General features: G+C 40.3%; 1 protein-coding gene across 7 annotated transcripts in view; it reads right to left on the bottom strand.

The window, feature by feature from the left end:
• The window catches only part of MYRFL (myelin regulatory factor like), a 113,353-nt gene extending 101,563 nt beyond the window's left edge, over window positions 1-11,790 (bottom strand). For 6 of the 7 annotated variants that reach the window (XM_073900669.1, XM_073900667.1, XM_073900664.1 and 3 more), the window contains exon 1: window positions 11,487-11,790. In XM_073900669.1, the coding sequence (XP_073756770.1) occupies window positions 11,487-11,532 (46 nt within the window). In that variant the 5' untranslated portion in view covers window positions 11,533-11,790. The remainder of the gene's footprint in view (window positions 1-11,486) is intronic. The other variant, XM_073900668.1, reaches the window with a different exon arrangement.
• Between the last annotated feature and the right edge of the window lie 9,158 nt (window positions 11,791-20,948).

Below are 20,948 nucleotides of genomic sequence, written 5' to 3' on the forward strand. Positions count from 1 at the left end.
GGTCATGATCCTGGAGTCCCGGGATCGAGTCCCGTATCGGGCTCCCCGCTTGGCGAGGGGCCTGCTTCTCCCTCTAACCCTCCCCGCTCTCATGTACTCTCTCTCTCTCTCTCTCATTCTCACTCTCTCAAAATAAATAAATAAATCTTTAAAAAAAAAAAAAAAAAGACCTGAGCTGAGATCAAGAGTCAGACACAAAACTGGCTGAGCCACGCAGGCGCCCCTGGGCCTTTATTTTTGCTCAGGACTGCAGCGTCCACTCCTCTGTTAGACTCCAAAAGTCTCCTGATGACTTCTAAGTATTGATTCTGATTCACAGTTCATGGCCCAGTTTGAGTTAAAGGCTGAACCTGTCATAAAGGGACTTGGGTTTTGAATCTCTCCATCCCCAGTTAGCATCTCTGCCATGTTTTCTACTGAGCACCACACCACCTTCATTCCCTTCCCACTAATAGTTCCTTTTAAGGAGAACAGTGTTACCACACTAGAGTAAGATCCCTACTATAGATCACAGATCCAAGAGTAATCCACATAACAGACTTCGATGAGGAGCTATGACTTCCTCTCCAGAGTTGGTCTGGATATTAAAATATCTGTGAGAAAATGAGCACAAACTGAACAACTATGTATAATGCAAAAAAGGCCCCTGTTTCCCCACCAGAAATTCTGGTCAAGAATCTCACTCACTTAACACACATTCAACAAACATCTACGTAACTGCAACATGCAAGACAGTGAGCCTGCAGAGGTGAACTAGACAAAGGCAAATCCTCACACGGAGATGCTTACACTATCCTCTGCGGGAGACAGACATGCAAAACACAGAAATTAAACTTTAATGTAAAGGGTGCGCATCCAAAGGTGTGCACAAAGTGCTGGAGAAGCATGGAGAATTTTGCTTCTAACTTAGCCCAGGGAAGTTTGCTGGAGAAAGAAGTAGGAAAGTGCATTGTGGGTAGAGGGCACAGTCAAAGACCCAGTGTTATGAAAGGGCAGGATGCATTCAAGAAACCATGAAAAGCTGTGAGGCTGGGGTATAGATAATAGTAAGAACAGTACTGAAGACAATAATAGTAATAGCAAACATAATAGTAATCCAGGGACTGTTCTGAGCCTCGTGTTTACTGCATCATGTAACCTTCCCAAAGCCTATTGGACAGGTACTAGTAGTGTTCCCATTTGAGAGATAACATAACTGAGACACTGAGAGATGACGTAACTTGATGAAGATCACACAGCTAGCAAAGGGCAAGGTCAGGTTAGAACTGATCACACAGCTAGCAAGAGGCAGGGTCAGATTAGAACTGATCACACAGCTAGCAAGGGGCAGCATCAAGATTAGAACTCTGGGCCTGGAGCATGCCCTTAACCACTTATATCAAACCATCTGTAATGGATATGAGTATGGAGGGGTCCCCTGCGATAAGGACACCTGGAATGTTATCTTGGCACAATTACGCTAAGATCAGGCAAAGGAGATCCAACAGAAAATGTTTAAGCAATGGCATCCACATGAGTCAACAGGAAAGTGGAAGGTGGTCAGCATAAAGTTAGGAGACTCTTGTAAGAGATGAAATGTTTGAACAGAGGGGAGGTTGCAGCTGAAAGACACTTCTAAGGTGGAAGCAACAATTTGATAAATGATTAGCTATAGAGTATAGAAGGAGTCATCGAGAGTGGCACCCCAGTTTCTAGTTTGGGGGGTTTGTTGGAGAGTGAAGGGAACCCAGGAGGCAGTGAAGATTGAAATCAGAGAGGAGAAGGTTAATGTGTTCCACTCTGAATGGCTAGATTTGGGAAAACTGAGGGATACTCGGGCACATACATATGTACTTTAAGCAGCTATAAATCTAGGTCTGGAACTTGGCAATAGAGTTTGGGATATGCTGATCCATGGGAATGCCCACTCAGGGTAAGTTTTGGTGTTCAAATAAGAGAGTTTCTGAAACGGGACTCGTGGGCAGACAAGGAGGGGGGCGAACTACTGAAAGCACCCAAGAGGACACAGAGGCTGGAGGAGAACCAGGAAAGAAGATGCCAGTGGATCAAATAGGATAAAGCTTCCACAAGTGAACAATGGGCGATGGTGACAAATCCCAGAGACACCGCCAGGAGGATGAGGGCCGAAGGTTTTTTAATGCAATCTAGCCATTAGGAGAAATTTCAGAAGAGCAAGTCAGAGCAGAAGCCAGATTAAATTGGGTTGAAAAGCAAATAGGACGTGAAGAATAGAGTGGGTATTTTTCAGTTTGGTGATGAAAGAGAAGTGAATGTCTGGAAGGAGGGTTAGAGTTGAGAAAAGAGATTTAAATCTCCTCGCTGACGCACTGATACATGAATTTTGCTATTCTTCACACCCCCCCAGGATGTTTTATTACCCTCTCCACTCCCTTGTATTGACTTTATTACACCAATTTTTAAGGTATTTTGTAATGTAAAGTATTCCCTGAATCTTTTTAGAAGCAGGCTAGGCACAAATAATCAACAAACGTTGGTCCACTGCCAAGAGCTTCCTCTTAGCAGACTGGGCCCCTGGAAGCCTCTCTTCAAGTACTTCTGGCACAGCCCCTGGGGACAGAAGGAAGCCCAGGGCAAAGGAAATAATCACCTTTTTCTGGTGATTTTCCTATACTCAACAATAAAACTGAGAGCAGACTTTTAAGAATTCCCTCCCTTTTTGGTTACAGTATCACTTTGGTATAAGTGTTTTCTGATACAGTGACAACTCAGAGTATAGAGGTGAAACCATTAACTATTTTCATTACTGCTCTTAAATCATGTCATCATATCTCCCTTTCCCATCTCTTCACAACTTTTTAAGTAGAATCTCTAAGTTTCTAGACTCTAATCGTTGAAACATGCCGCAGTCTAGGATCTTCTCCCTAGTTCCAATGGCATCCTCTCCATCATGGGAGGCTCCAGGCTCGGGCTCCCTCAGGAGGGGCAGGTGAGAGAAGCCGCCAACAGCCTGAGACCAGAGCAGGGGTCCCTCAGCTCTTCCGAGTCACAGACCTCATGAGGCATCTGAGGAAAAGTAAGGAGACTTCCGCTGACGTATTAGCCTACACAAACACCTATTTCCACTCAGTGTCAGAAGCTTCGAGTCCCCCTGAATCTTATCCCAGGTTGAGGACTCTGGGCATAGAATATCTTTGTTAGTAAAAAAAATGAAAATGAATATCAGACAGTAATGATAGGGACAGTGTACAGATTGATTTTTTAAAAAAACTTCCTAGCAGATAATTTGGCAATACTTACAAAGGAGCTAATTAAAAAAAAAAATTCTATATGCCAGTAACTCTATTTTGAGGAGATTCATACAAAGTAAATAACTAAGGGTTTGGGGGGAAATTTGATCACGGTATATGTAGAAGAGGTAAAAAAAAAAAAAACTAGAACAAGCCTAAATGTCCAGCAATAAGAACTGGTTAAATTACAGAACATCTCAAATAAATGTTCTCCCACATGTTCCTGGGGGCTGAGAAGGGGAGGTGTCCTCCTTGCTCTTCTGCTATTTTCAGACTAGCTTTCCTCCTCCCTTCTTCAAATGAAGCACATGCCAGATGACCAGGCCCCCTCCTGGTCAGTGCCGTCTAGCAAACTCTCGCTCACTCACTATTCCTGTCTCACTGGACATTGGGCATGGGCTTCCCTCTCTTTCTCTCTGCAACACCACTCTCGCCATCACTGCTGGGAGCCTCCACATCCCCCCGACGCTCTCCCAGCCTCTCGGGTTCTTAAACTCCTCACCTCCTACTACCTTCCCTCCACCTCCCCTCAGACACCTCCTGTCATGGTGCACTGCGAAAACCTGGCGTCAAGCCAGTAACTGCACCATCTTCTGAAGTCTTAGTCCCAAGTGCTGTATTCTCTGACCAGCTCATCCTTTCCACTCAGTGACACTTATGCCTCTACTCTAATCATTTCACCCACTGGGATCCCCTTCACGAACCTTCCTGCCACTTTTCCATACCTCCCCACCCCCTCACCCCCTGCAACAACCCCTTCCCTTCTTAGCCAGCTTAGATGTCAGGGCCCGTCACTCCAATTATTCCCTTGCAAAGACTAGTCACTCTCTTCCCTTCTCTCCGTCTGTGGGACTCACCTGGGAAAACCTCAACTTTGTAAAAATCCAATTCTTCTCCTGCCCCAAGCCTACACTTAAGTGGCTGAATATTGCTGAGAAAATCATACAAACGTACTGACTGACCTCACTTAAAGTAACTGAACACAAGTCTCACACGGACACAGCACTGACCAGCAATCCTACCCCTGGTGGACGACTTGCTGGAATGCCACCTCCTCAGAAGATTGCCTGATTACCTGAGCTTATGTAACCCACCCTCCCTCCCATCTTCAGTCTCTTTCCACACAAAACTATCTGGTTTTATTTTCTTCATAATTAATGACTCTCTGAAGTCATTTTATTTACTTGCTTATCTCTTCATTGTCCTCTTTCTTCAGCCAGAAGAGGAGCTGCTTCAGGGCAAGGACTCTGCTTGTTCACCACTGAATCCCTAGCCAGGAACGCAGCACCTGGCTCACTTGGACTGGCTAATTAAATAAAGGAAAGGGACACATGAGGAACTGGCATCCACATACTACCGACCTGGATGACCCTCAAGCAAGTTAACATCCACCAGCCTTCTGATTCTCCTGGGAGGATAAAAATCCCTCACAGGGCTGCTCTGACCTTACAGAGAAAATAACAAGGTAACAAGAATAATAATAGCTAACATTAATTGAGCTCTCTGTGCCAGGTATAGCCCTTTACAACCATATTTTGGGATAAAACAGTTATCCACATTTTATAAATAAGGAAACTAAGACCTGAAGAGGTTTACTTCTCCATCAACTGAGAGGCAATAAATGGCAGAGCCAGGATTCACATCTTGAGCACATGGGGCTCAAGACTCTATATAGAGATGTGTGATGACATCAGATCATTTGCTGTTTGTACCTTCCGTGCAAGCCCAGGTTTTATTGGCACAGAAAGAAGAGGGCATAGGGTGCTGGGAGGGTGAGAAAGTGGTGGTCCCAAAGTGAAAGAAAAAGAATTGAGAGACTGGCCTGAGGCCAAAGATACCCTTTCCCCACAGGACAGCCTTGTCCTGGCTCAGCCCTGACACTGCAGCTTCGGCCTTCTCCACTGCTGGGAGCTGTTTGGAGCTTCTGATGCCTCTCAGGAAGTCAGAGTCGTCCACCAGTTAGAGTTGGTTTCACTTTTGGAGAAATATGCCAGGACCACTGAATACTTTTACCATTCATCTGAGGCTTTCCATCAACTGGCAACACTTTGCTCTGCTTCTGTTTATTCTATTCACTGGAACTTTCCACTTACTGGTCAAGTTTTCCTTCTTCCTATGTTTGAACTTGCTGGGTTCTCCAAACCTAGAGCTCAGTCACTCTTTGTGGACTAGAATAGTCTTTTGCACTGTTCTTTCATTCATTTATTCTATTAATATTACTGAGTGTCTACTATATGAATATAGGCACTTTTCTGAGTGACATCGCTCTTCTCTTTTATTTTTTTTTAAAGATTTTATTTATTTATTTGAGAGAGAGAATGAGAGAGAGAGAGAAAGAGAGAGCATGAGAGGGGGGAGAGTCAGAGGGAGAAGCAGACTCCCCGCTGAGCAGGGAGTCAGATGTGGGACTCGATCCCGGGACTCCAGGATCATGACCTGAGCCGAAGGCAGTCGCTTAACCAACTGAGCCACCCAGGCGCCCAACATCGCTCTTCTCAACAATTCTGCTTACCTTCCTTGGAAGCTTTTCTAGATCCACCCCATGGGGGCTGGGCACTTGAGTCACTGTTCCAGAGTTCAGCATTTTCCCCATTTTCCTGAACACTTGGTGCCTCCATGGTATCCCTGTACAATTCATGGGCAGCAGATGTTTTTGCCTACCCTGCATCCCTACAACTCTTATTTAATGACAGCTACCTAGCAATTTAAATCTTAAGCAGAGAGATGGGCGCAGAAACTATCTGGAAGTTTGTTGACAGCTGCTTCCTGAACGGACTGTTCTTCCTCTTAGATCTCAGGAGCCATCGGGTGGTTCCTGCCTGTCCACCGCTTCGGGTTCTAGAAGCCACCTGCTCCCCAAACTTTAATGAGTGTGCTGGAGTTTCAGTGGACCAGTGCCTTTCTTGTGCTTCTCATTGTTATCTGCTCTTACTATGTGGTTTTTCCCACTCCACTCAGGGCAAGAATCTCCTCTTTTGCTTTCATGATAAGCCAACAAGTGTTTGAGAACCTACTTCAGGACATGACTAAGAGGAAGAGCTAAATAGGTTCTCAATTCAGGAGACTTCCTCCTTAAAGATTAAGTACAATGAGCAATTAAATATTCTTCTCAAATCAGTTTTTATAAAGTGTTCTAAAAAGCCTGGAAATAAAAGATGAGTTCCTCTGATATCAAGGTAGCCCCCAAAAATACCCATAAGGAAACAAATTAAGAATGTGAAGTCACAGCTTTCAAAAAAAAAAATGAAGTAAACAGAAGAATGAGATTTACTGCATTTCATTTGCTTATTCCTTTTCACCCAGAGAGTTGTTTTAAGAATTAAATGAAATAATGAGTGTAAAGTGAATAGCATGGTGCTGGGCACATGGTAAATGTATAATAAATATTGTTATTATTCTGGTTTAAACTTAAGGTGAAATGGATAAAGTGTCCAAGTTAACCAACTTAAAACTTTTCAAGTATTAAAGGATATCTATTTTTATTTTTATTTATTTTATTTTTTTTTAAGATTTTATTTATTTATTTGACAGAGAGAGAGCGAGCGAGAGCAGGAACACAAGCAGGGGGAGTGGGAGAGGGAGAAGCAGGCTTCCCGCCGAGCAGGGAGCCCGATGTGGGACTCGATCCCAGGACCCTGGGACCACGACCCGAGCCGAAGGCAGACGCTTAACGACTGAGCCACCCAGGCACCCAAGGATATCTATTTTTAAAGCTAAAATCATGACTTTCATACAGATATAAGATGAATGCACATCAAAGATTTTACTTAACTACCTAATTTTTTAAAAAGGATTTATTTATTTGAGAGAGAGTGCAAGCAGGGGGAGGGGCCGATGGAGAGGAGGAGAGAGAGAGGGAGAGAAGCAGATTCCCTGCTGTGCGTGGAGCCTGACATGGGGCTCAATCCTACAACCCGAAGATCACAACCTGAGCCAAAATCAAGAGTCCGACACTCAACTGACTGCGCCACTCAGGTGCCCCGTAACTACCGAATTAATGAAGGAAGCAGTAAGATGTTACAGCTGGGTCAAGGAGAATTCAAACAGTGGACCTAGATCTAGATCTGCAACACATGTAGCTATCTATGCCATGGAATGAATTTACACGTAAATGCAAAACTGGCTTTTACCAGATCTGTTGATTCCCCCTAAAATCAAATTCATTTGCATATCTATAGACAAACTCATTTACATGAATATCAGTTATCTACAATGTATAGAGTTTTAAAATAGCTCTAAGACAATGAAAGATATAAATCCCACAGAATCTGATAGTCCAGAAGGATGTGATCTAGGCATGGTTTTCTAGGGAAGATGTCCACAATCTTTTTCGTCTGTATCAAAGTCTTTTATAATTTTTTCTTTATACATGGATCTTAAACAGAAGAGTTTTGCTGAATTAAACTCATTCTCTATTTAACAAAACCTGATTATAACATAATACATTTCAATTATGAAGTGCTTAGATAATAAAGTATAAAGAGGAAAATGAAAATCCCCCATATTCCTATCACTAAGAGATAACAACTATTAATACTTGAAGTGTGTTCATCCAGTTGTTTCTATATATATGTGTCAGCATGTATGTATATATATTAACTGTTTTCAAATCAGTTTTAACAAACTTTATTCTGGGAAGTTATATATGTATGTATATATAGATACATATATATAACATTCAATTGTATATACCAATTTATAACCTACTTTCCCCCTTTATATAGTGAACATTTTTCCTTATCATCATCATTTTTATAGTTATAAAATATTCCATTATATGGAAAAACCATAATTCATTTAATTAATCCACCACTATTTGAAATTTAGCTTGTGACCAAGTTTTAGTTATTATAAATAAAATAATGTGCTTCTCTTCTGACAACCTTTCTCTTGCAGTGGTACCAGCTTTCCTGAAAAAGCCAAACATGTCACATGGTATCAGTTTCCAGAGGATGTTGGATCCCTAGAATACCTGATCTTCCTCTGCTTTAGTTAATTGGCCTACCTATTGCATCAGTGGCAGACCGGGAATTAGAATTGCCAGGTACCTGAAACCACCCTTCGTTCTTGCCATTTTCCTGACACACTGTGTCAGGTGTGACACACCTGACACACAATAAAGATTTAGGCATATCTGAAGTTTAGAATAAAAACTAAGATCATCATGAGCTTTGACACTCAAGACCGTTTAATTGAAAATGATATTGTCAATCCAGATACTTTTTTATTATTTATTTTTTAAAGATTTTACTTATTTATTTGAGAGCAAAAGAGAACACAAGCGGGGAGGGGCAGAGGCAGAGCAAAAAGCAGACTCCCTGCTGAGCAGGGAGCCCAACATGGGGCTCCATCCTGGGACTCCAGGATCATGACTGGAGCCGAAGGCAGACGCTTAACCCACTGAGCCACCCAGGTGCCCCAATCCAGATACTTAAAAAAAATTTTTTTTAAATTAAGTAATCTCTATGCCCAATGTGTGGCTCACACTCATAACCCTGACATCAAAAGTAGCATGCTTTACCAACTGAGCCAGCCAGGCACCCCAACCCAACATGTTCATAAGGAAAAATGCATTTAAGGCTCAGTTTCTTAGAATGAAGGGTCTGAGGAAACAGAAAAATACCTTTCAGCTAGGTAACAAATAGCCAGAACTTTTCTTGATTTTTCAGACGTTGATTTTTTTTTTATACAAGATTGCATTTAATTAGAACTGATGGGGCGCCTGGGTGGCTCAGTCAGTTAAGTGGCCAACTCCTGATTTCAGCTCAGGTCATGACCTCAGAGTTGTGAGATCAAGCTCCTTGTCAGGCTCCGTGCTAGGAATGGAGCCCACTTAAGATTCTCTCTCTCCCTCTCCCTTGGCCCCTGCCCTTCCTCTCCCTCTCTAAGGAAAAAAAAAAAAAAAAGAAGAAGAAGAGCTGATACATCAACAGGAGCATGACATGCAACAGCTGGCTCTCCTCATGAGACTATCGGATCTACTTTTGCTGTCCTCATTCTAAGGAATATTTGAGAAAGGAATCACTAAGATCTAAGGGAAAGACTTCAAAGCCCTACAAGCTACCATTTAGAAGAGGTGGTCGTTGGACTGGGCACATGGTAGGTGCTCAATATTTGCTAAATAGCGGAGGTAATAAGAAATTGACAACTGGCTGTGTGGCTTTCAGGGGGAAGGGAATCACTTAAGCTACTGTCTTTTTTTATTTCTAAAAATGAGGAGAAATGACTGATCCCTCATGAAAAAAAAGGCTTCAGGGGCATGTGGGTGTCTCAGTCGGTTGAGCATCTGCCTTCGGCTCAGGTCATGATCCCGGGGTCCTGGGATCGAGTCCCGCATTGGGCTCCTTGCTTGGCAGGGAGCCTGCTTCTCCCTCTGCCTGCTGCTCCCCCTGCTTGTGCTCTCTTTCTCACTATCACTCTCCCAGTCAAATAAAAAAAAAAAAAAGAAATCTTAAAAAAAAAAAAAAAAGAAAGGCTTCAAATGGAGCAACAGAGTTCGGTTTAAGCTAAGAAAAATACTATTAAAATAATAATCAGATATTTTAGCAAGCTACAGAGAACACTCGTGGAAACTGTATCCCTAGAGACACCTGAAAATAAGACAAAGAGAGTCTAGGAATCCTATAGGTATAACAGAACTTCCCAAAACCAGAAGGTAGACCAGATTAACTTTTTAGGTCTTCTCCAGCTCTAGAAGGAAATCAAGTGGAGTTTACGCTTTTATAAAATGAATTGGTGGTTTCCCTAAAATAAAGCATATGTAACTGTAGCTTAGAGCTTGCTACCCACTACTACAATGAAAGTTTCATAGACTATAAAATCAGGCAATAACAATTCGAACTACGTTAGTGTGCCTACTGTATGCAAAACCTGGCCCAGGTCGGCACACTGATTTGGCCACTGTCAGAGACCAAATACCCAATGGGATGGGTCACGACTGAGATAATGTGGTAATTCTCTTGGTCTTACATTTCTTCTTGTCACTTCTGGCAAAATCCAAGCCACAGAAACCACCATATTGTATTGATTCCTTCTGCTGGTGACCTAGAATCTCACTACTTCTTTGGTATGATCACTCTACATTTGATACTATTTGGTGTTGGGTCAATTCCATTCAACTTTTTAACATCCAGAATTTGTCAGGCACTCTACTAATCACAAGAAACGCCAAAAGCACTTCTCAACGTGCTGCAAACTGCCCTCTGCATTCTGTGAATAAACAGATCTGCCCTCAATTCTCCTATTTCCTCCTGGGAAATAACTTTCAAATGTGTAAAAGCTATGGTCATAGTTCCCTTCACATGGACGTCTGACCATGGCTGTATGAAACACCAAAGCCACACTGAAGTCTCCGATGGCAAGTCCTTGCTGACATTTTCAACAGACCCACAATGAGAACATCAACCCCACTAAATATGAGGAGCTTTACAGCCAGTTCAGATTTTTAGAAGGAAGAAAATCTATGTAACCATGTCCTATAGTATGCCTCTCCTTTGGGGAAAAAGTACTCATTGCTGTAATATGCCAGTCCCTTCAAAAACAAATCATTATTCAGTTGCACATTTTTAAAGTGTTGTGAGGGGTGCCTGGGTGGCTCAGTCAGTTAAGCATCTGCCTTGGGTTCAGGTCCTGATCCCGGGGTCCTGGGATCAAGCCCTGCATCAGGCTCCCTGCTCAGCAGGGAGTCTGCTTCTCCCTCTGCCTGCCCCTGCTTGAGCTTGTACTCTTTCTCTCTCTCTTAAATAAAAAAAAAAAAAAATCTTAAAAAAAAATAAAGTGTTGTGAAAAACAAAAATGGGAAGGGGGTTGGAGGTGTTCCTTTGCTGTTTTATATTTAACCATACTCAGAGAAAAACTGTCTTAATAAAATCTTACATCTTTCTTGTGCTATATTCAATAACTTTAGAGACAAGACAAACCTGCAATTTTTGAAATGTAGGGGATTAGAAGAAATATAATCTAGCACAGGACAGAGACAAACACTAGGAACACAGATATGCTGACCCCGTGATTCTTTTAACAACCGAGCTAGAAGATGGAAATCCTCTTTTAAATCACTACCATTGATTGTTGCTACAAACACAGCAAATAAACCTCCACTTCCAATTTTAGGCCAGTTAGTATGATAGCATTTCTTCCAAGGCCAAGTTTAAGTGAATTCCAAAAAGGTGAAACAGTGATCACGAGCAGAGGCATTTCTCAGAAGCAGGAAGCGCATGTTGGAAACTGGCCTCTTACCTTCGAAGAACTGCTGCAGGGCCTCATTTTCCCCTAACACATCCATGGGGTCCTAGTGACACTTCCTCCCAGAACAAGGTTTCTCGGAGCTCAGGAAGTAAGCGCTGTCCTCTCAACTTGAAGCCTATGAATGCTCTTGAAAAATCTTCATTTTCTTTTTATTGGAGCAAAGCCTATCTTCTGCCAACAAATTGTGTCCAGAAAGATGGTTAGGTTCTCAAAATGAATATAAAACCAGAATATGTGACCATGCAGGAAAAAAAAATTCATGAAGAGGGAAGTGGTAACAAATCCATCTATCTTACTGTAGGGAACTGTTTCTACTCTGTCTTTCGTCTTTGTTTTAAGGACCTTTGTCCTTAGTGACACATGTAATTACATAAATGGGCAATAAATACATAGTCTTATCTCTTATTTGTCCTTTTACACCAATATATTTATATCTCCCCCTCTATCAACCAGATCAATCTAGCCATAACCAGGCAAATATAGAGTTTGTGTGTGTTTTTTTACCCGGAGAAATCAATATTTTTGCTTTTATAGAGATCTTGAATAGCAGATAATTTAAACAGGCTTGTGCTAATGAAAAGTTAGGATTGGTGAAGTATTTCCAAATTTAATCACAGTGAAAACTTAAATTCCTTTGATACACATCTAGTCTATCTCCTCCAGATTTTATGAAAGTATAAAGTATGAGAAGCCCCTCTAATGAGTAACGAAACTGCATTTGATTCAGTAACTCTTAAACTGAGTATATATGGTTCACTTTTAGCTGGTTTCACTCCTAAATATAAAAGTTTTGCTTTCCTGCTCAACTATTAATTTACTTAATAATAGCCTAAGAATACAGTTAGGAAATTAAATTGTCTCTTTTAGTCCCTTTCTTTTCTCTTTTCCCCCAACATTTTATCTTGAAAAAATTTTTAACCTATAGAAAAGCTGCAAGGATAGTACCATGAAATAAATACCCACTCTTTTTTTTTTAAGATTTTTATTTATTTATGGAGAGAGAGAGAGAATGGTAGAGAGAGAGCATGAGAGGGAAGGTCAGAGGGAGAGGCAGACTCCCTGCTGAGCAGGGAGCCCGATGCGGGACTCGATTCCGGGACTCCAGGATCATGACCTGAGCCGAAGGCAGTTGCTTAACCAACTGAGCCACCCAGGCGCCCCCACTTACTCTTCATCCAGATTTACTAATTACTAATATTTTCTCACTTTTGCTTTTTCTCCTTTGCTATATACATTTTTGGCTGAGCCATTTGAAAAATAAGTTGCTGACACCTTGACATTTTACCCAGAAATAATTGTGTCTCCTAACAAATTAGGACATTTTCCCACATAATCACAGTATTATACCCAAGAAATGTAATATAAATCTAATACTAATATCTCATTAGTATTAATCCCACTGTCCCCAAAATATCTTTTATGACTTTTTGTTTTCTGATCAAGGATCTAGTGAATGTTCATGCATTGCCTTTGGTTATGTCTTTTAGAGATATAGAACACTCTTGTCATTTTTAGTTGTGTGGCTTTTTATGACATTGACACTTTTTTAACAATCCAGGCCCATTGTCTTATAGAATGTCCCATATCTGGATTTGTCTGATTGCTTCATTATTGTTAAAATTAGTATAGGTGATGTGGTATGCTTCCTAATAAGTATTTTAAAACTTCACACATATAAAATGTTCCTTGAAAACAAGCAAGGTAATTCTATATTGGGGGTGGGGGGGAAGAGAGAGAGAGAGTAGGAGAAAGGCTTAAAATCTTACTTTGAAGGTCATACTGGGCCCCAGACCTTCAAGGACAAGTCATTAAGTTGCTTAAAGAAATGAATTTTCTATTTTTTTTTTCAGTTCAATTTGTGTTAAACTCTCTGCTGGGTGCAGGAAGGAAAAAGATGAGTAAATAATGGTCCCTGCCCTCCCCAGGTTTAAATGTAGGACAGGCGAAAAACACAAGGAACTATAACTCAAGGCAGATGTTGATAAGGCCTGGGGAAAACATCTCAAGAGAACAGAGGAAGTATAGATTTATTTAATCTAGGGGGTGTCACTAAGAGCTGAAATTGGAAGAGACTGAAACAACAGTTAAGTGTATACAGGAACAGCTGTGGTGGTGTGGGCCTCGTGGAGAGAAAAGGTGGCAAACAGGTTGGATTTGTACTTCCTGGAGCGCTGCTCTTAGGGTAGAATGGGTAGATTTTGAATGCTGGGCTACATCTGATTCCATGCATATTTATACTCTCTTTTGATGATTTCTATTTAGGTAGTGGTCATGCACAAATGTAATTAAATCTAACTTTAAAGAGAGCTGTGTTGGAACGTGTTGGTTAGGGCAGTAACAAAGTTAGACCAGTATGAAAGCCTGAAGACGGTTATAGAATCCAAAATTGCTACTGATTGGATGTGCAGAGCAAGGAAGAGGTCAAATGATATTTTTAAGTATATGCCTTTAGGTGCAATATGAATTAAGATGCCGAAAACGTGTAGCCCAGGGATAAATCTAGACTCTAAGTTCTGAGCCATGTTTTCTGGAGGCCGTTGGTAGTAAGTCATCACACTGTATTCACTGCCAAATGGCGCTAGAGTATATCCTACCCAACAGTTCACCCAAACACCTCACATTCTCAGCAGCAGAGTAATGAGTGAGCAGAAACATAAAAGGGAAAGAATTCAGATTCCAGGTAATGGGCTGAGAAGCAAAGGTTAAAATAAGGTCCCAAGCTCCAATACTTCCTCAGACCAGGCAGATAAGTGAGTACAATGGGTCAACATAAGCAAAAACCAACCATGTAAGCGTATCGATAACTGACAAGTGATCCTTTAGTCTTGGTGTCAGGAAGACAGGGGTGGTGGGGCATAGAGCAAACAGAGGCTACAGGCCCTGCTTTAAAGGGTGGAGCCATCCAACAGGTAGAATCACTCAACTTCCTCCAAGAATGTGGATTCAGTATTGTCAAAGTGGCCAATTTTAAAAGCGAAGCTAGAAATGCAGATTTTAATTTTAAATCTCATTTTTAAATGATGCAACTAGTTCGTTCAGAAACAAATCAAAAGCAAAAATAAACCAAAACATTGTCAAGGATAAATAGCACATAGGTGAAAACACGATTCAGCCTGCAGGACTGCGATTTGCAACTTCCGGGTGAGAGCCTAACCTATAACCACCAACACGGTTTGAGGAAGGTAAAGAAATCTAGAAGAAAGTTGTTGGAAGGGCTGGAAAATATATCTGTATTAATTAATGAGTCCAGAACACACAGCTGAAGGCACAATCCAGCTGGTGGCAATGGGGGTTTAAGGTTTCTCCCTCTCAGAGAATAACAAATACCACCCATATTTGCTTGATTATGGTCTTTACGTCTCTAACTTAACCTCCCAATCCTATTGGGCATCCCCATTTTGCACAGATTTGATGGAGATTCATTTCTTGAGCAGTAATCTAATGTAGCTGTGGTTTAGATGTTTGGGTACTGACGTTTCCTAGAGAACTCCAAAAATAAATAGGTAAAATCTGATGATGTGTCTCAAACTGGGAATGTAATGATGGGAACTTTGTCTCTCTCAAGTCTGTCCCTGAGATCTATAGCTCCAGAATTCTCGTACCCGTACCACAGTGCCGCCTCTTGAAGTCAGATTATATGTGGATTTGTACTTCCTGGAGAGCTGCTCTTAGGGTTTCTATTCTTCTGTATTTCAGCAGCTTTGCTCATTTGTGGTATTGTAATTTTTTTTTAGTTTTTAAAAGATGCTGTTTTGGATGAGTGGTAGTTGTGGACAGGGAGGGAAGTGCAAGGATTCAAGGTATGTTTTGCAGAGTTGATGTGACTTTCTGATGGATTGGATTGGAGGTGGTGGTGACAGAAACCAAGAACAAGCCCTAGACTGTTGCATAAGCAACTGGGCTAAGTGTCAATGTTGGGTTTGAGATGCCCATTAGAAATCCAAGCAGAGGGGCCAATGGGTAAATGGATACAAGAGCCTGAAGCTAGGCAAGGGATGTCAGGGTTGGAGATGTAGAGTTATATGCAAATGATACGTGGTCTTCAAAGCCAGGGGCCCAGAGGAGATGATCTAAAGAATATTTAGATAACGAGAAGGGGGCCCAGGGCAAAACTCTAGGGATTCCAGTATTTAAAAAAGCTGAGCTAAGAAAGAGCCAGAGAGTTGTGACCAAAGCTGTCACAGAAAACCTCAAATTCCCCACCATGGTTCACTAAGACCTACATTGCCTGACTCATGCCTCCTTCTCCAGTTTTCTCTTACCAATCTACCTGACACCAACTATACACTCGGTCTTTCTGCTGTTTTTCAAATATGCCAAGTTTGTTTCTTCCTTAGGGGCCATCTGCCAGCTTTGAGTTCTCTCGCTGCTTGCCTCCCTTCACAAGCCTGGGTCTGGTCAGAGCCCAGCTTAAAAATGTCGCCTCCTAATATGGCCTTTCCTGACCACCCAATCTGGAGTACTCATCCATGCCTCTTCTAGCCCATTACCCCATTTTAAGTATCTCTAGAGCACTTATCTTTTAATGTTAGTCTTTTTGTCCATTTCTCACAGAACTGAGAGCTCCACGAGAACTGACCTCACCTGTCTTGCTCACTGCTGTATCTCCAGCACCTACAGCAGACCCAGATATGTGTGAATGATGAGGAATTCTCTCTGTCTAGAAGTTCTGTACAAAAATTAACAGACACTGCTGGGCCCTTATATGTGTCTATACCAAAGACAAGAAACTTAGTTGTCTGATGAGATGGTAATTGTACTGCATTCCATGAAAAAAAATGAACTATTTTACTAGCACAAAAGTTAGACACAAATATAAATTCGTACTTTTTGACCTCTCTGTCTTAAACATTGTGTCAAAATTACTGAGGGAAAAACACAATAAAGAAAACCTTTAAAAACAAATCTCTGAATAAAAGCAGACCCATGTAAGACTCTGGCTGCACAAAACAAAAACACACAGAATTCACATGGTCTTGGTGCTAAGTGGGTAGGTGGATTGCCACTGAAGGGCTGAGCCCCAATGTTCAGAAACCAAACCTTTGTTCTTCCAGTGTAAATTCTGAGTCAAAGGTTGTGGATTGTTCTAGAGCTGAGAAAGACGACAGAGAACACTTGATTCAGCCTTCACTGAGGAGGCCGGAGAGGAGTGGTGACCTGCCTAACTGATCAGTTTTGGGAACCACCCCAGGAGAATGCAGTTCTCCTGAGCAACTCCTAATCCAACTTCTCTCCATTAGGCCAGGCTCTCTCCTCAGCTCTGAACTTATTTATAGAAATTTATCAAAAATTCTTTTCTTTTTAGAATTGGTAGTCTAGGCAATTAAATTCTGTCTAGAAATATTCTCCTGAGCCGAGATTAATCAGCACACTAATTATTCCATCTCCTTTGCCTTGCCATTTCTGCAAGCTCCTCTGTAGTCAGTCTTTGCAGGCTTTTTCTCTCACTGTCATGGTAACGCAGAGCCCAGGGCCATACTTCTCCATCTCCAAAGTATCCCTGAACTCCTATCTGATCGCAAGGCTAAACTACTCCCAAATGTATCACCTAGCCTGACCTTATCATTGAATTTGAACTTGTATATCAATACCTACTTAATATCTCCATTTTGATGCTTAATGGGCATCTCAAACAACATGTCAAACACTGAGTTCTTGTCTTATTCCATGCATACATAATTTGAACCTATCCCAGATTTCCCCATCTCAATAAATGCAGTAATAGCTCAAGCCAAAAGCCTAGGATTCAGACCCAACTTCTCTCCTTTCCTCTCCCAAATCCAAGTCATCAGCAGGTCTTGTTTTTTGTTTTTGAATGCAGGAGCATTGGACTAATCGTAACCCTTGGTTCATAACACACCACCAATGGTTTGTGCATAACTGTCCTCATTCTTCTATGTACTTTTCATGACAAGTGAACCCGTCATCCAACCCAGGGACTAGAGCATCAACAATGACTTACTCTCAGATTTGTTCCTCCCACTTCTCTCCCTTTTCCTTCTCCACACCAGAGGTAACCCTATCCTGAACTTTGGGTTTATCACTATTTGGATTTTTAAAAAATAGTTTTGTTCTCTCTCTATATATATATACATATATGCTTAAACAATTGTTCAGTTTTAGTTTTTGAACTTTATGAGAAAAGTATTGTCATATTCTGAGCATTTTGCTTCTCCAATCTATGTTATATTAAGTTGCTGTGCTCCATGTAGCTGATGTTCACTCATTTGGCCTACCACGTGATAGTCCCTAATGTGAGCACACAACACTTTACCCTCCTGCTAGATGGACATTTGGATTTTTTCCAAAACATTCTTACAGATGCATTCTGGGGCACTTTGTGCAACTATTTCTCTGAGTCTATACCTACAAGCTGAGCTGGTAGGCTGTGGGGAATGTTCAACTTCTCAAATGAATGTTTTTTTCACATAGATATACCAATTGACACTTCCACCAGCAATTTATGAGTAATCTTATTAAAATTCTCTGCAAAACATTTGACTTCGTTGGGCTTAATTTTTGCCAGTTGAATTTAAACCTGTCACTGTGGTCTTTGCTTTCCCTGTTAATAATTGAAGACCATTTAATAGTTTATTAGTCCACATGCACTTCCAACTCTGTAGAGACCTGTTCCAGCCATTTCCCGTTGTTTTTTTTTTTTGATTTGTAGAATTTCTGGATATATTCTTGATACTCATCTATTTTTGGTTGTTTTGCAAATATCTTCTCATAGCTTGTAGTTTGGCTTTAACATTCCTTTTGACAGACAGAAGTTCTAAATGAACAATTTATAACATAGCACAACTTACTTCTCTCATGGTCATCTTTTATGGTTTCTTTTGATTTAAGAAGTTCTTAGAAGCAGATTAGGAAGGTATCCACCTGTATTTTCAAAATATATTTCACCTATAATTTCAACTGTATTTTCTACATCAGAAGTTCTACAGTTTCAGGACATTTAAAGAGTTGTTTTTTGTGTATGGTGTAAGGAAAAGATCCCATTTCATATGTTCCTTTGTCAGCTCCATTAAATGATTAGTCCTGTCATTGACCTACCATGTCTTCTCTGACATTATGAAATTTACAAATACATGTGGGTCTACTTTGGAGTTCTCTATTCTATCCATTGGCCATTTTCTCTATTTCTGCATTGTGTCACACTTTCTTAAATACTTCAGCTTCATAAAAAGTCCTTCTGGTAGGATAAACACTTCCTCCTTTCTTGTTCTTCAGAAGTGCCTGGGTCATTCTTCATCCCTAACTCTCCCACATAAATTTTGATCAGTTTGTCAATTCAAGCAGAAATTTTGGGATTTAGTTTGGAGATGCACTAAATCTACACTTTCATTTTTTAAAAAAATATTGTCCTTCTACTCATGAACATAGATCACTTTAGTCCTCTTCAATGTTTTTTTAGTAAAGTTTTATAAATTTCTCTCCCCAGACCGGGCACATCTTTGGTTAGATTACTACGTACTTCAGAATTCTTTTTGCAATTGTTTGGTGTCTTTCTAAAAATCTTATTTTCTAACGGTGGCTGTATATAAAAAGTACAATTCACAAATATATATTGATTCTATATTTAGCCACCTTACTAAACTCTCCAATTATGTCTAATAATTTGATGGAAGACTTTATTTTCTATGTAGACAATCATACCATGAGTTTTTCTTCCTTCCCAATCACTGTATCTTTATTTTCCTCATCTTGCTGCACTAACATTTACAGTGCCATTTTGAATATGAGTAATCATATTTGTTCCATTGTTGATTTTAAAGAAAATGCTTCTAAAATTTCCCACCTTAGGATGGTGTTTACTATGATTTTTAAAGATATCCTTTATCAAGCTGAAAAGATTACTAAATTTTTTCTGCATCTATTGATCTGATGGTTTTTCACTTTTATCCTGTAAATGTGAATTAGATTTATACATTTTCTAATACACCATTTAAAAAAATTTTTAAGTAATCTCTACACCCACTGTGGGGCTCAAACTCACGACCCTGAGGTCAAGCAAGAATCGCATGCTCTACTGAATGGGCCAGCCAGATGCCCCTCTAATATACCATTTTTGCATTCCTGGGATAAATGCCACTTGGTTGTGGTGTTACATTGTTTGCTATTGCATAGCTACTCATGACAAAATGGACCTATAATCTTCCTTTCTTGTATTAACTGTCCCAATCTGGTTTTGCTATCAAGGTTATATTGGTTTTTGATGTATGAAACGTAGTTCTATTCTCCAGAAGAATACATATAAGATTAGAATAACTTATTCTTTAAAGTTTGTTAAAGTCCTCTACACCTAGAGTTTTATTTGTGAGAAGATTTTTAACTACTCCTCTCCTTGAATAGTAATAGTACTGTTCAGGCTTCTGATTTCTTTTTAATCAAAATATAACATTTTCTACGAATTTTGCCCCTTTGCTTAAATTTTCAAACATATTGGGATGTTGTTCTCACTATTCATGTTTAATATCTGTAGTATCTACACTGACATACCCCTTTTCACTCCTGGTATGGGTTATTTGTATATTTTTTTCTCCGTGATAAACTTGACAGAAATTTTTGTCTACTTCGTTCATCTTTTCAGTCAACATACAACTTTGCTGATCCTCTGTTGCATCGTTTTCTATTTCTGTTATCTCCTTCCTTTTATTTTGTCCTTCTGTAACTGAACACTTAGCACATTTAAAAAATATGATTTAAAGCTGTGTATAACACCCAGTGCTCATCACATCACATGACCTCCTTAATGCCTATCACCCAATTATGCACCTGATAAATTATTGAACTACATCTGAAACTAATGATGTACTACATGTTGGTTAATTGAATTTAAATAAGACTTAAAGCTACAAAATTTCCCTTGAAGCACTTTCATTTTTTAATTGAAGTACAGGTGACATATGAATGTACAACACAGTAATTCGACAATTCCATATATTTAGTCACTGTCACCAAAGTTATAATATTGACTATATTCTCTATGCTGTACTTTTCATCCCCGTGACTAATAACTGAAGTTTGTACCTCATAATCCCCCTCACCTATTTTGTCTGATGCCCACTCCCCTCCTAGCATCCACCAGTTTATTCTCTGTATTTGAGTCTGTTTCTGTTCATTTGTTTTTTAGTTTCCATATTTAAGTGAAATCATACGGTATTTGTCTTTCTCAGATTTATTTCACTTAGCATAATACCTGCTAGCTCCATCCATGTTGTCGCAAGTGGCAAGATTTCATTCTTTTTGATGGTTGAGTAATACTCCTGTGTATGTGCACGCATGTGCGCATGCACACACATCTTATCCATTCATCCACTGATGGACACTTAGGCGGCTTCCATTAATTTGGGTATTGTAAAATAATGAGGCAATAAACACAGAGGTGTAGGGGTGCATATATCTTTTTGAAGTAGCGTTTTCATTTATTTGGGGTAAATACCCAGTAGA

The sequence above is a fragment of the Callorhinus ursinus genome, unplaced genomic scaffold, assembly GCF_003265705.2.
Source record: "Callorhinus ursinus isolate GAN/ISIS: 27379988/994484 unplaced genomic scaffold, GSC_fseal_2.0 scaffold14, whole genome shotgun sequence".
NCBI lineage: Eukaryota > Metazoa > Chordata > Mammalia > Carnivora > Otariidae > Callorhinus > Callorhinus ursinus.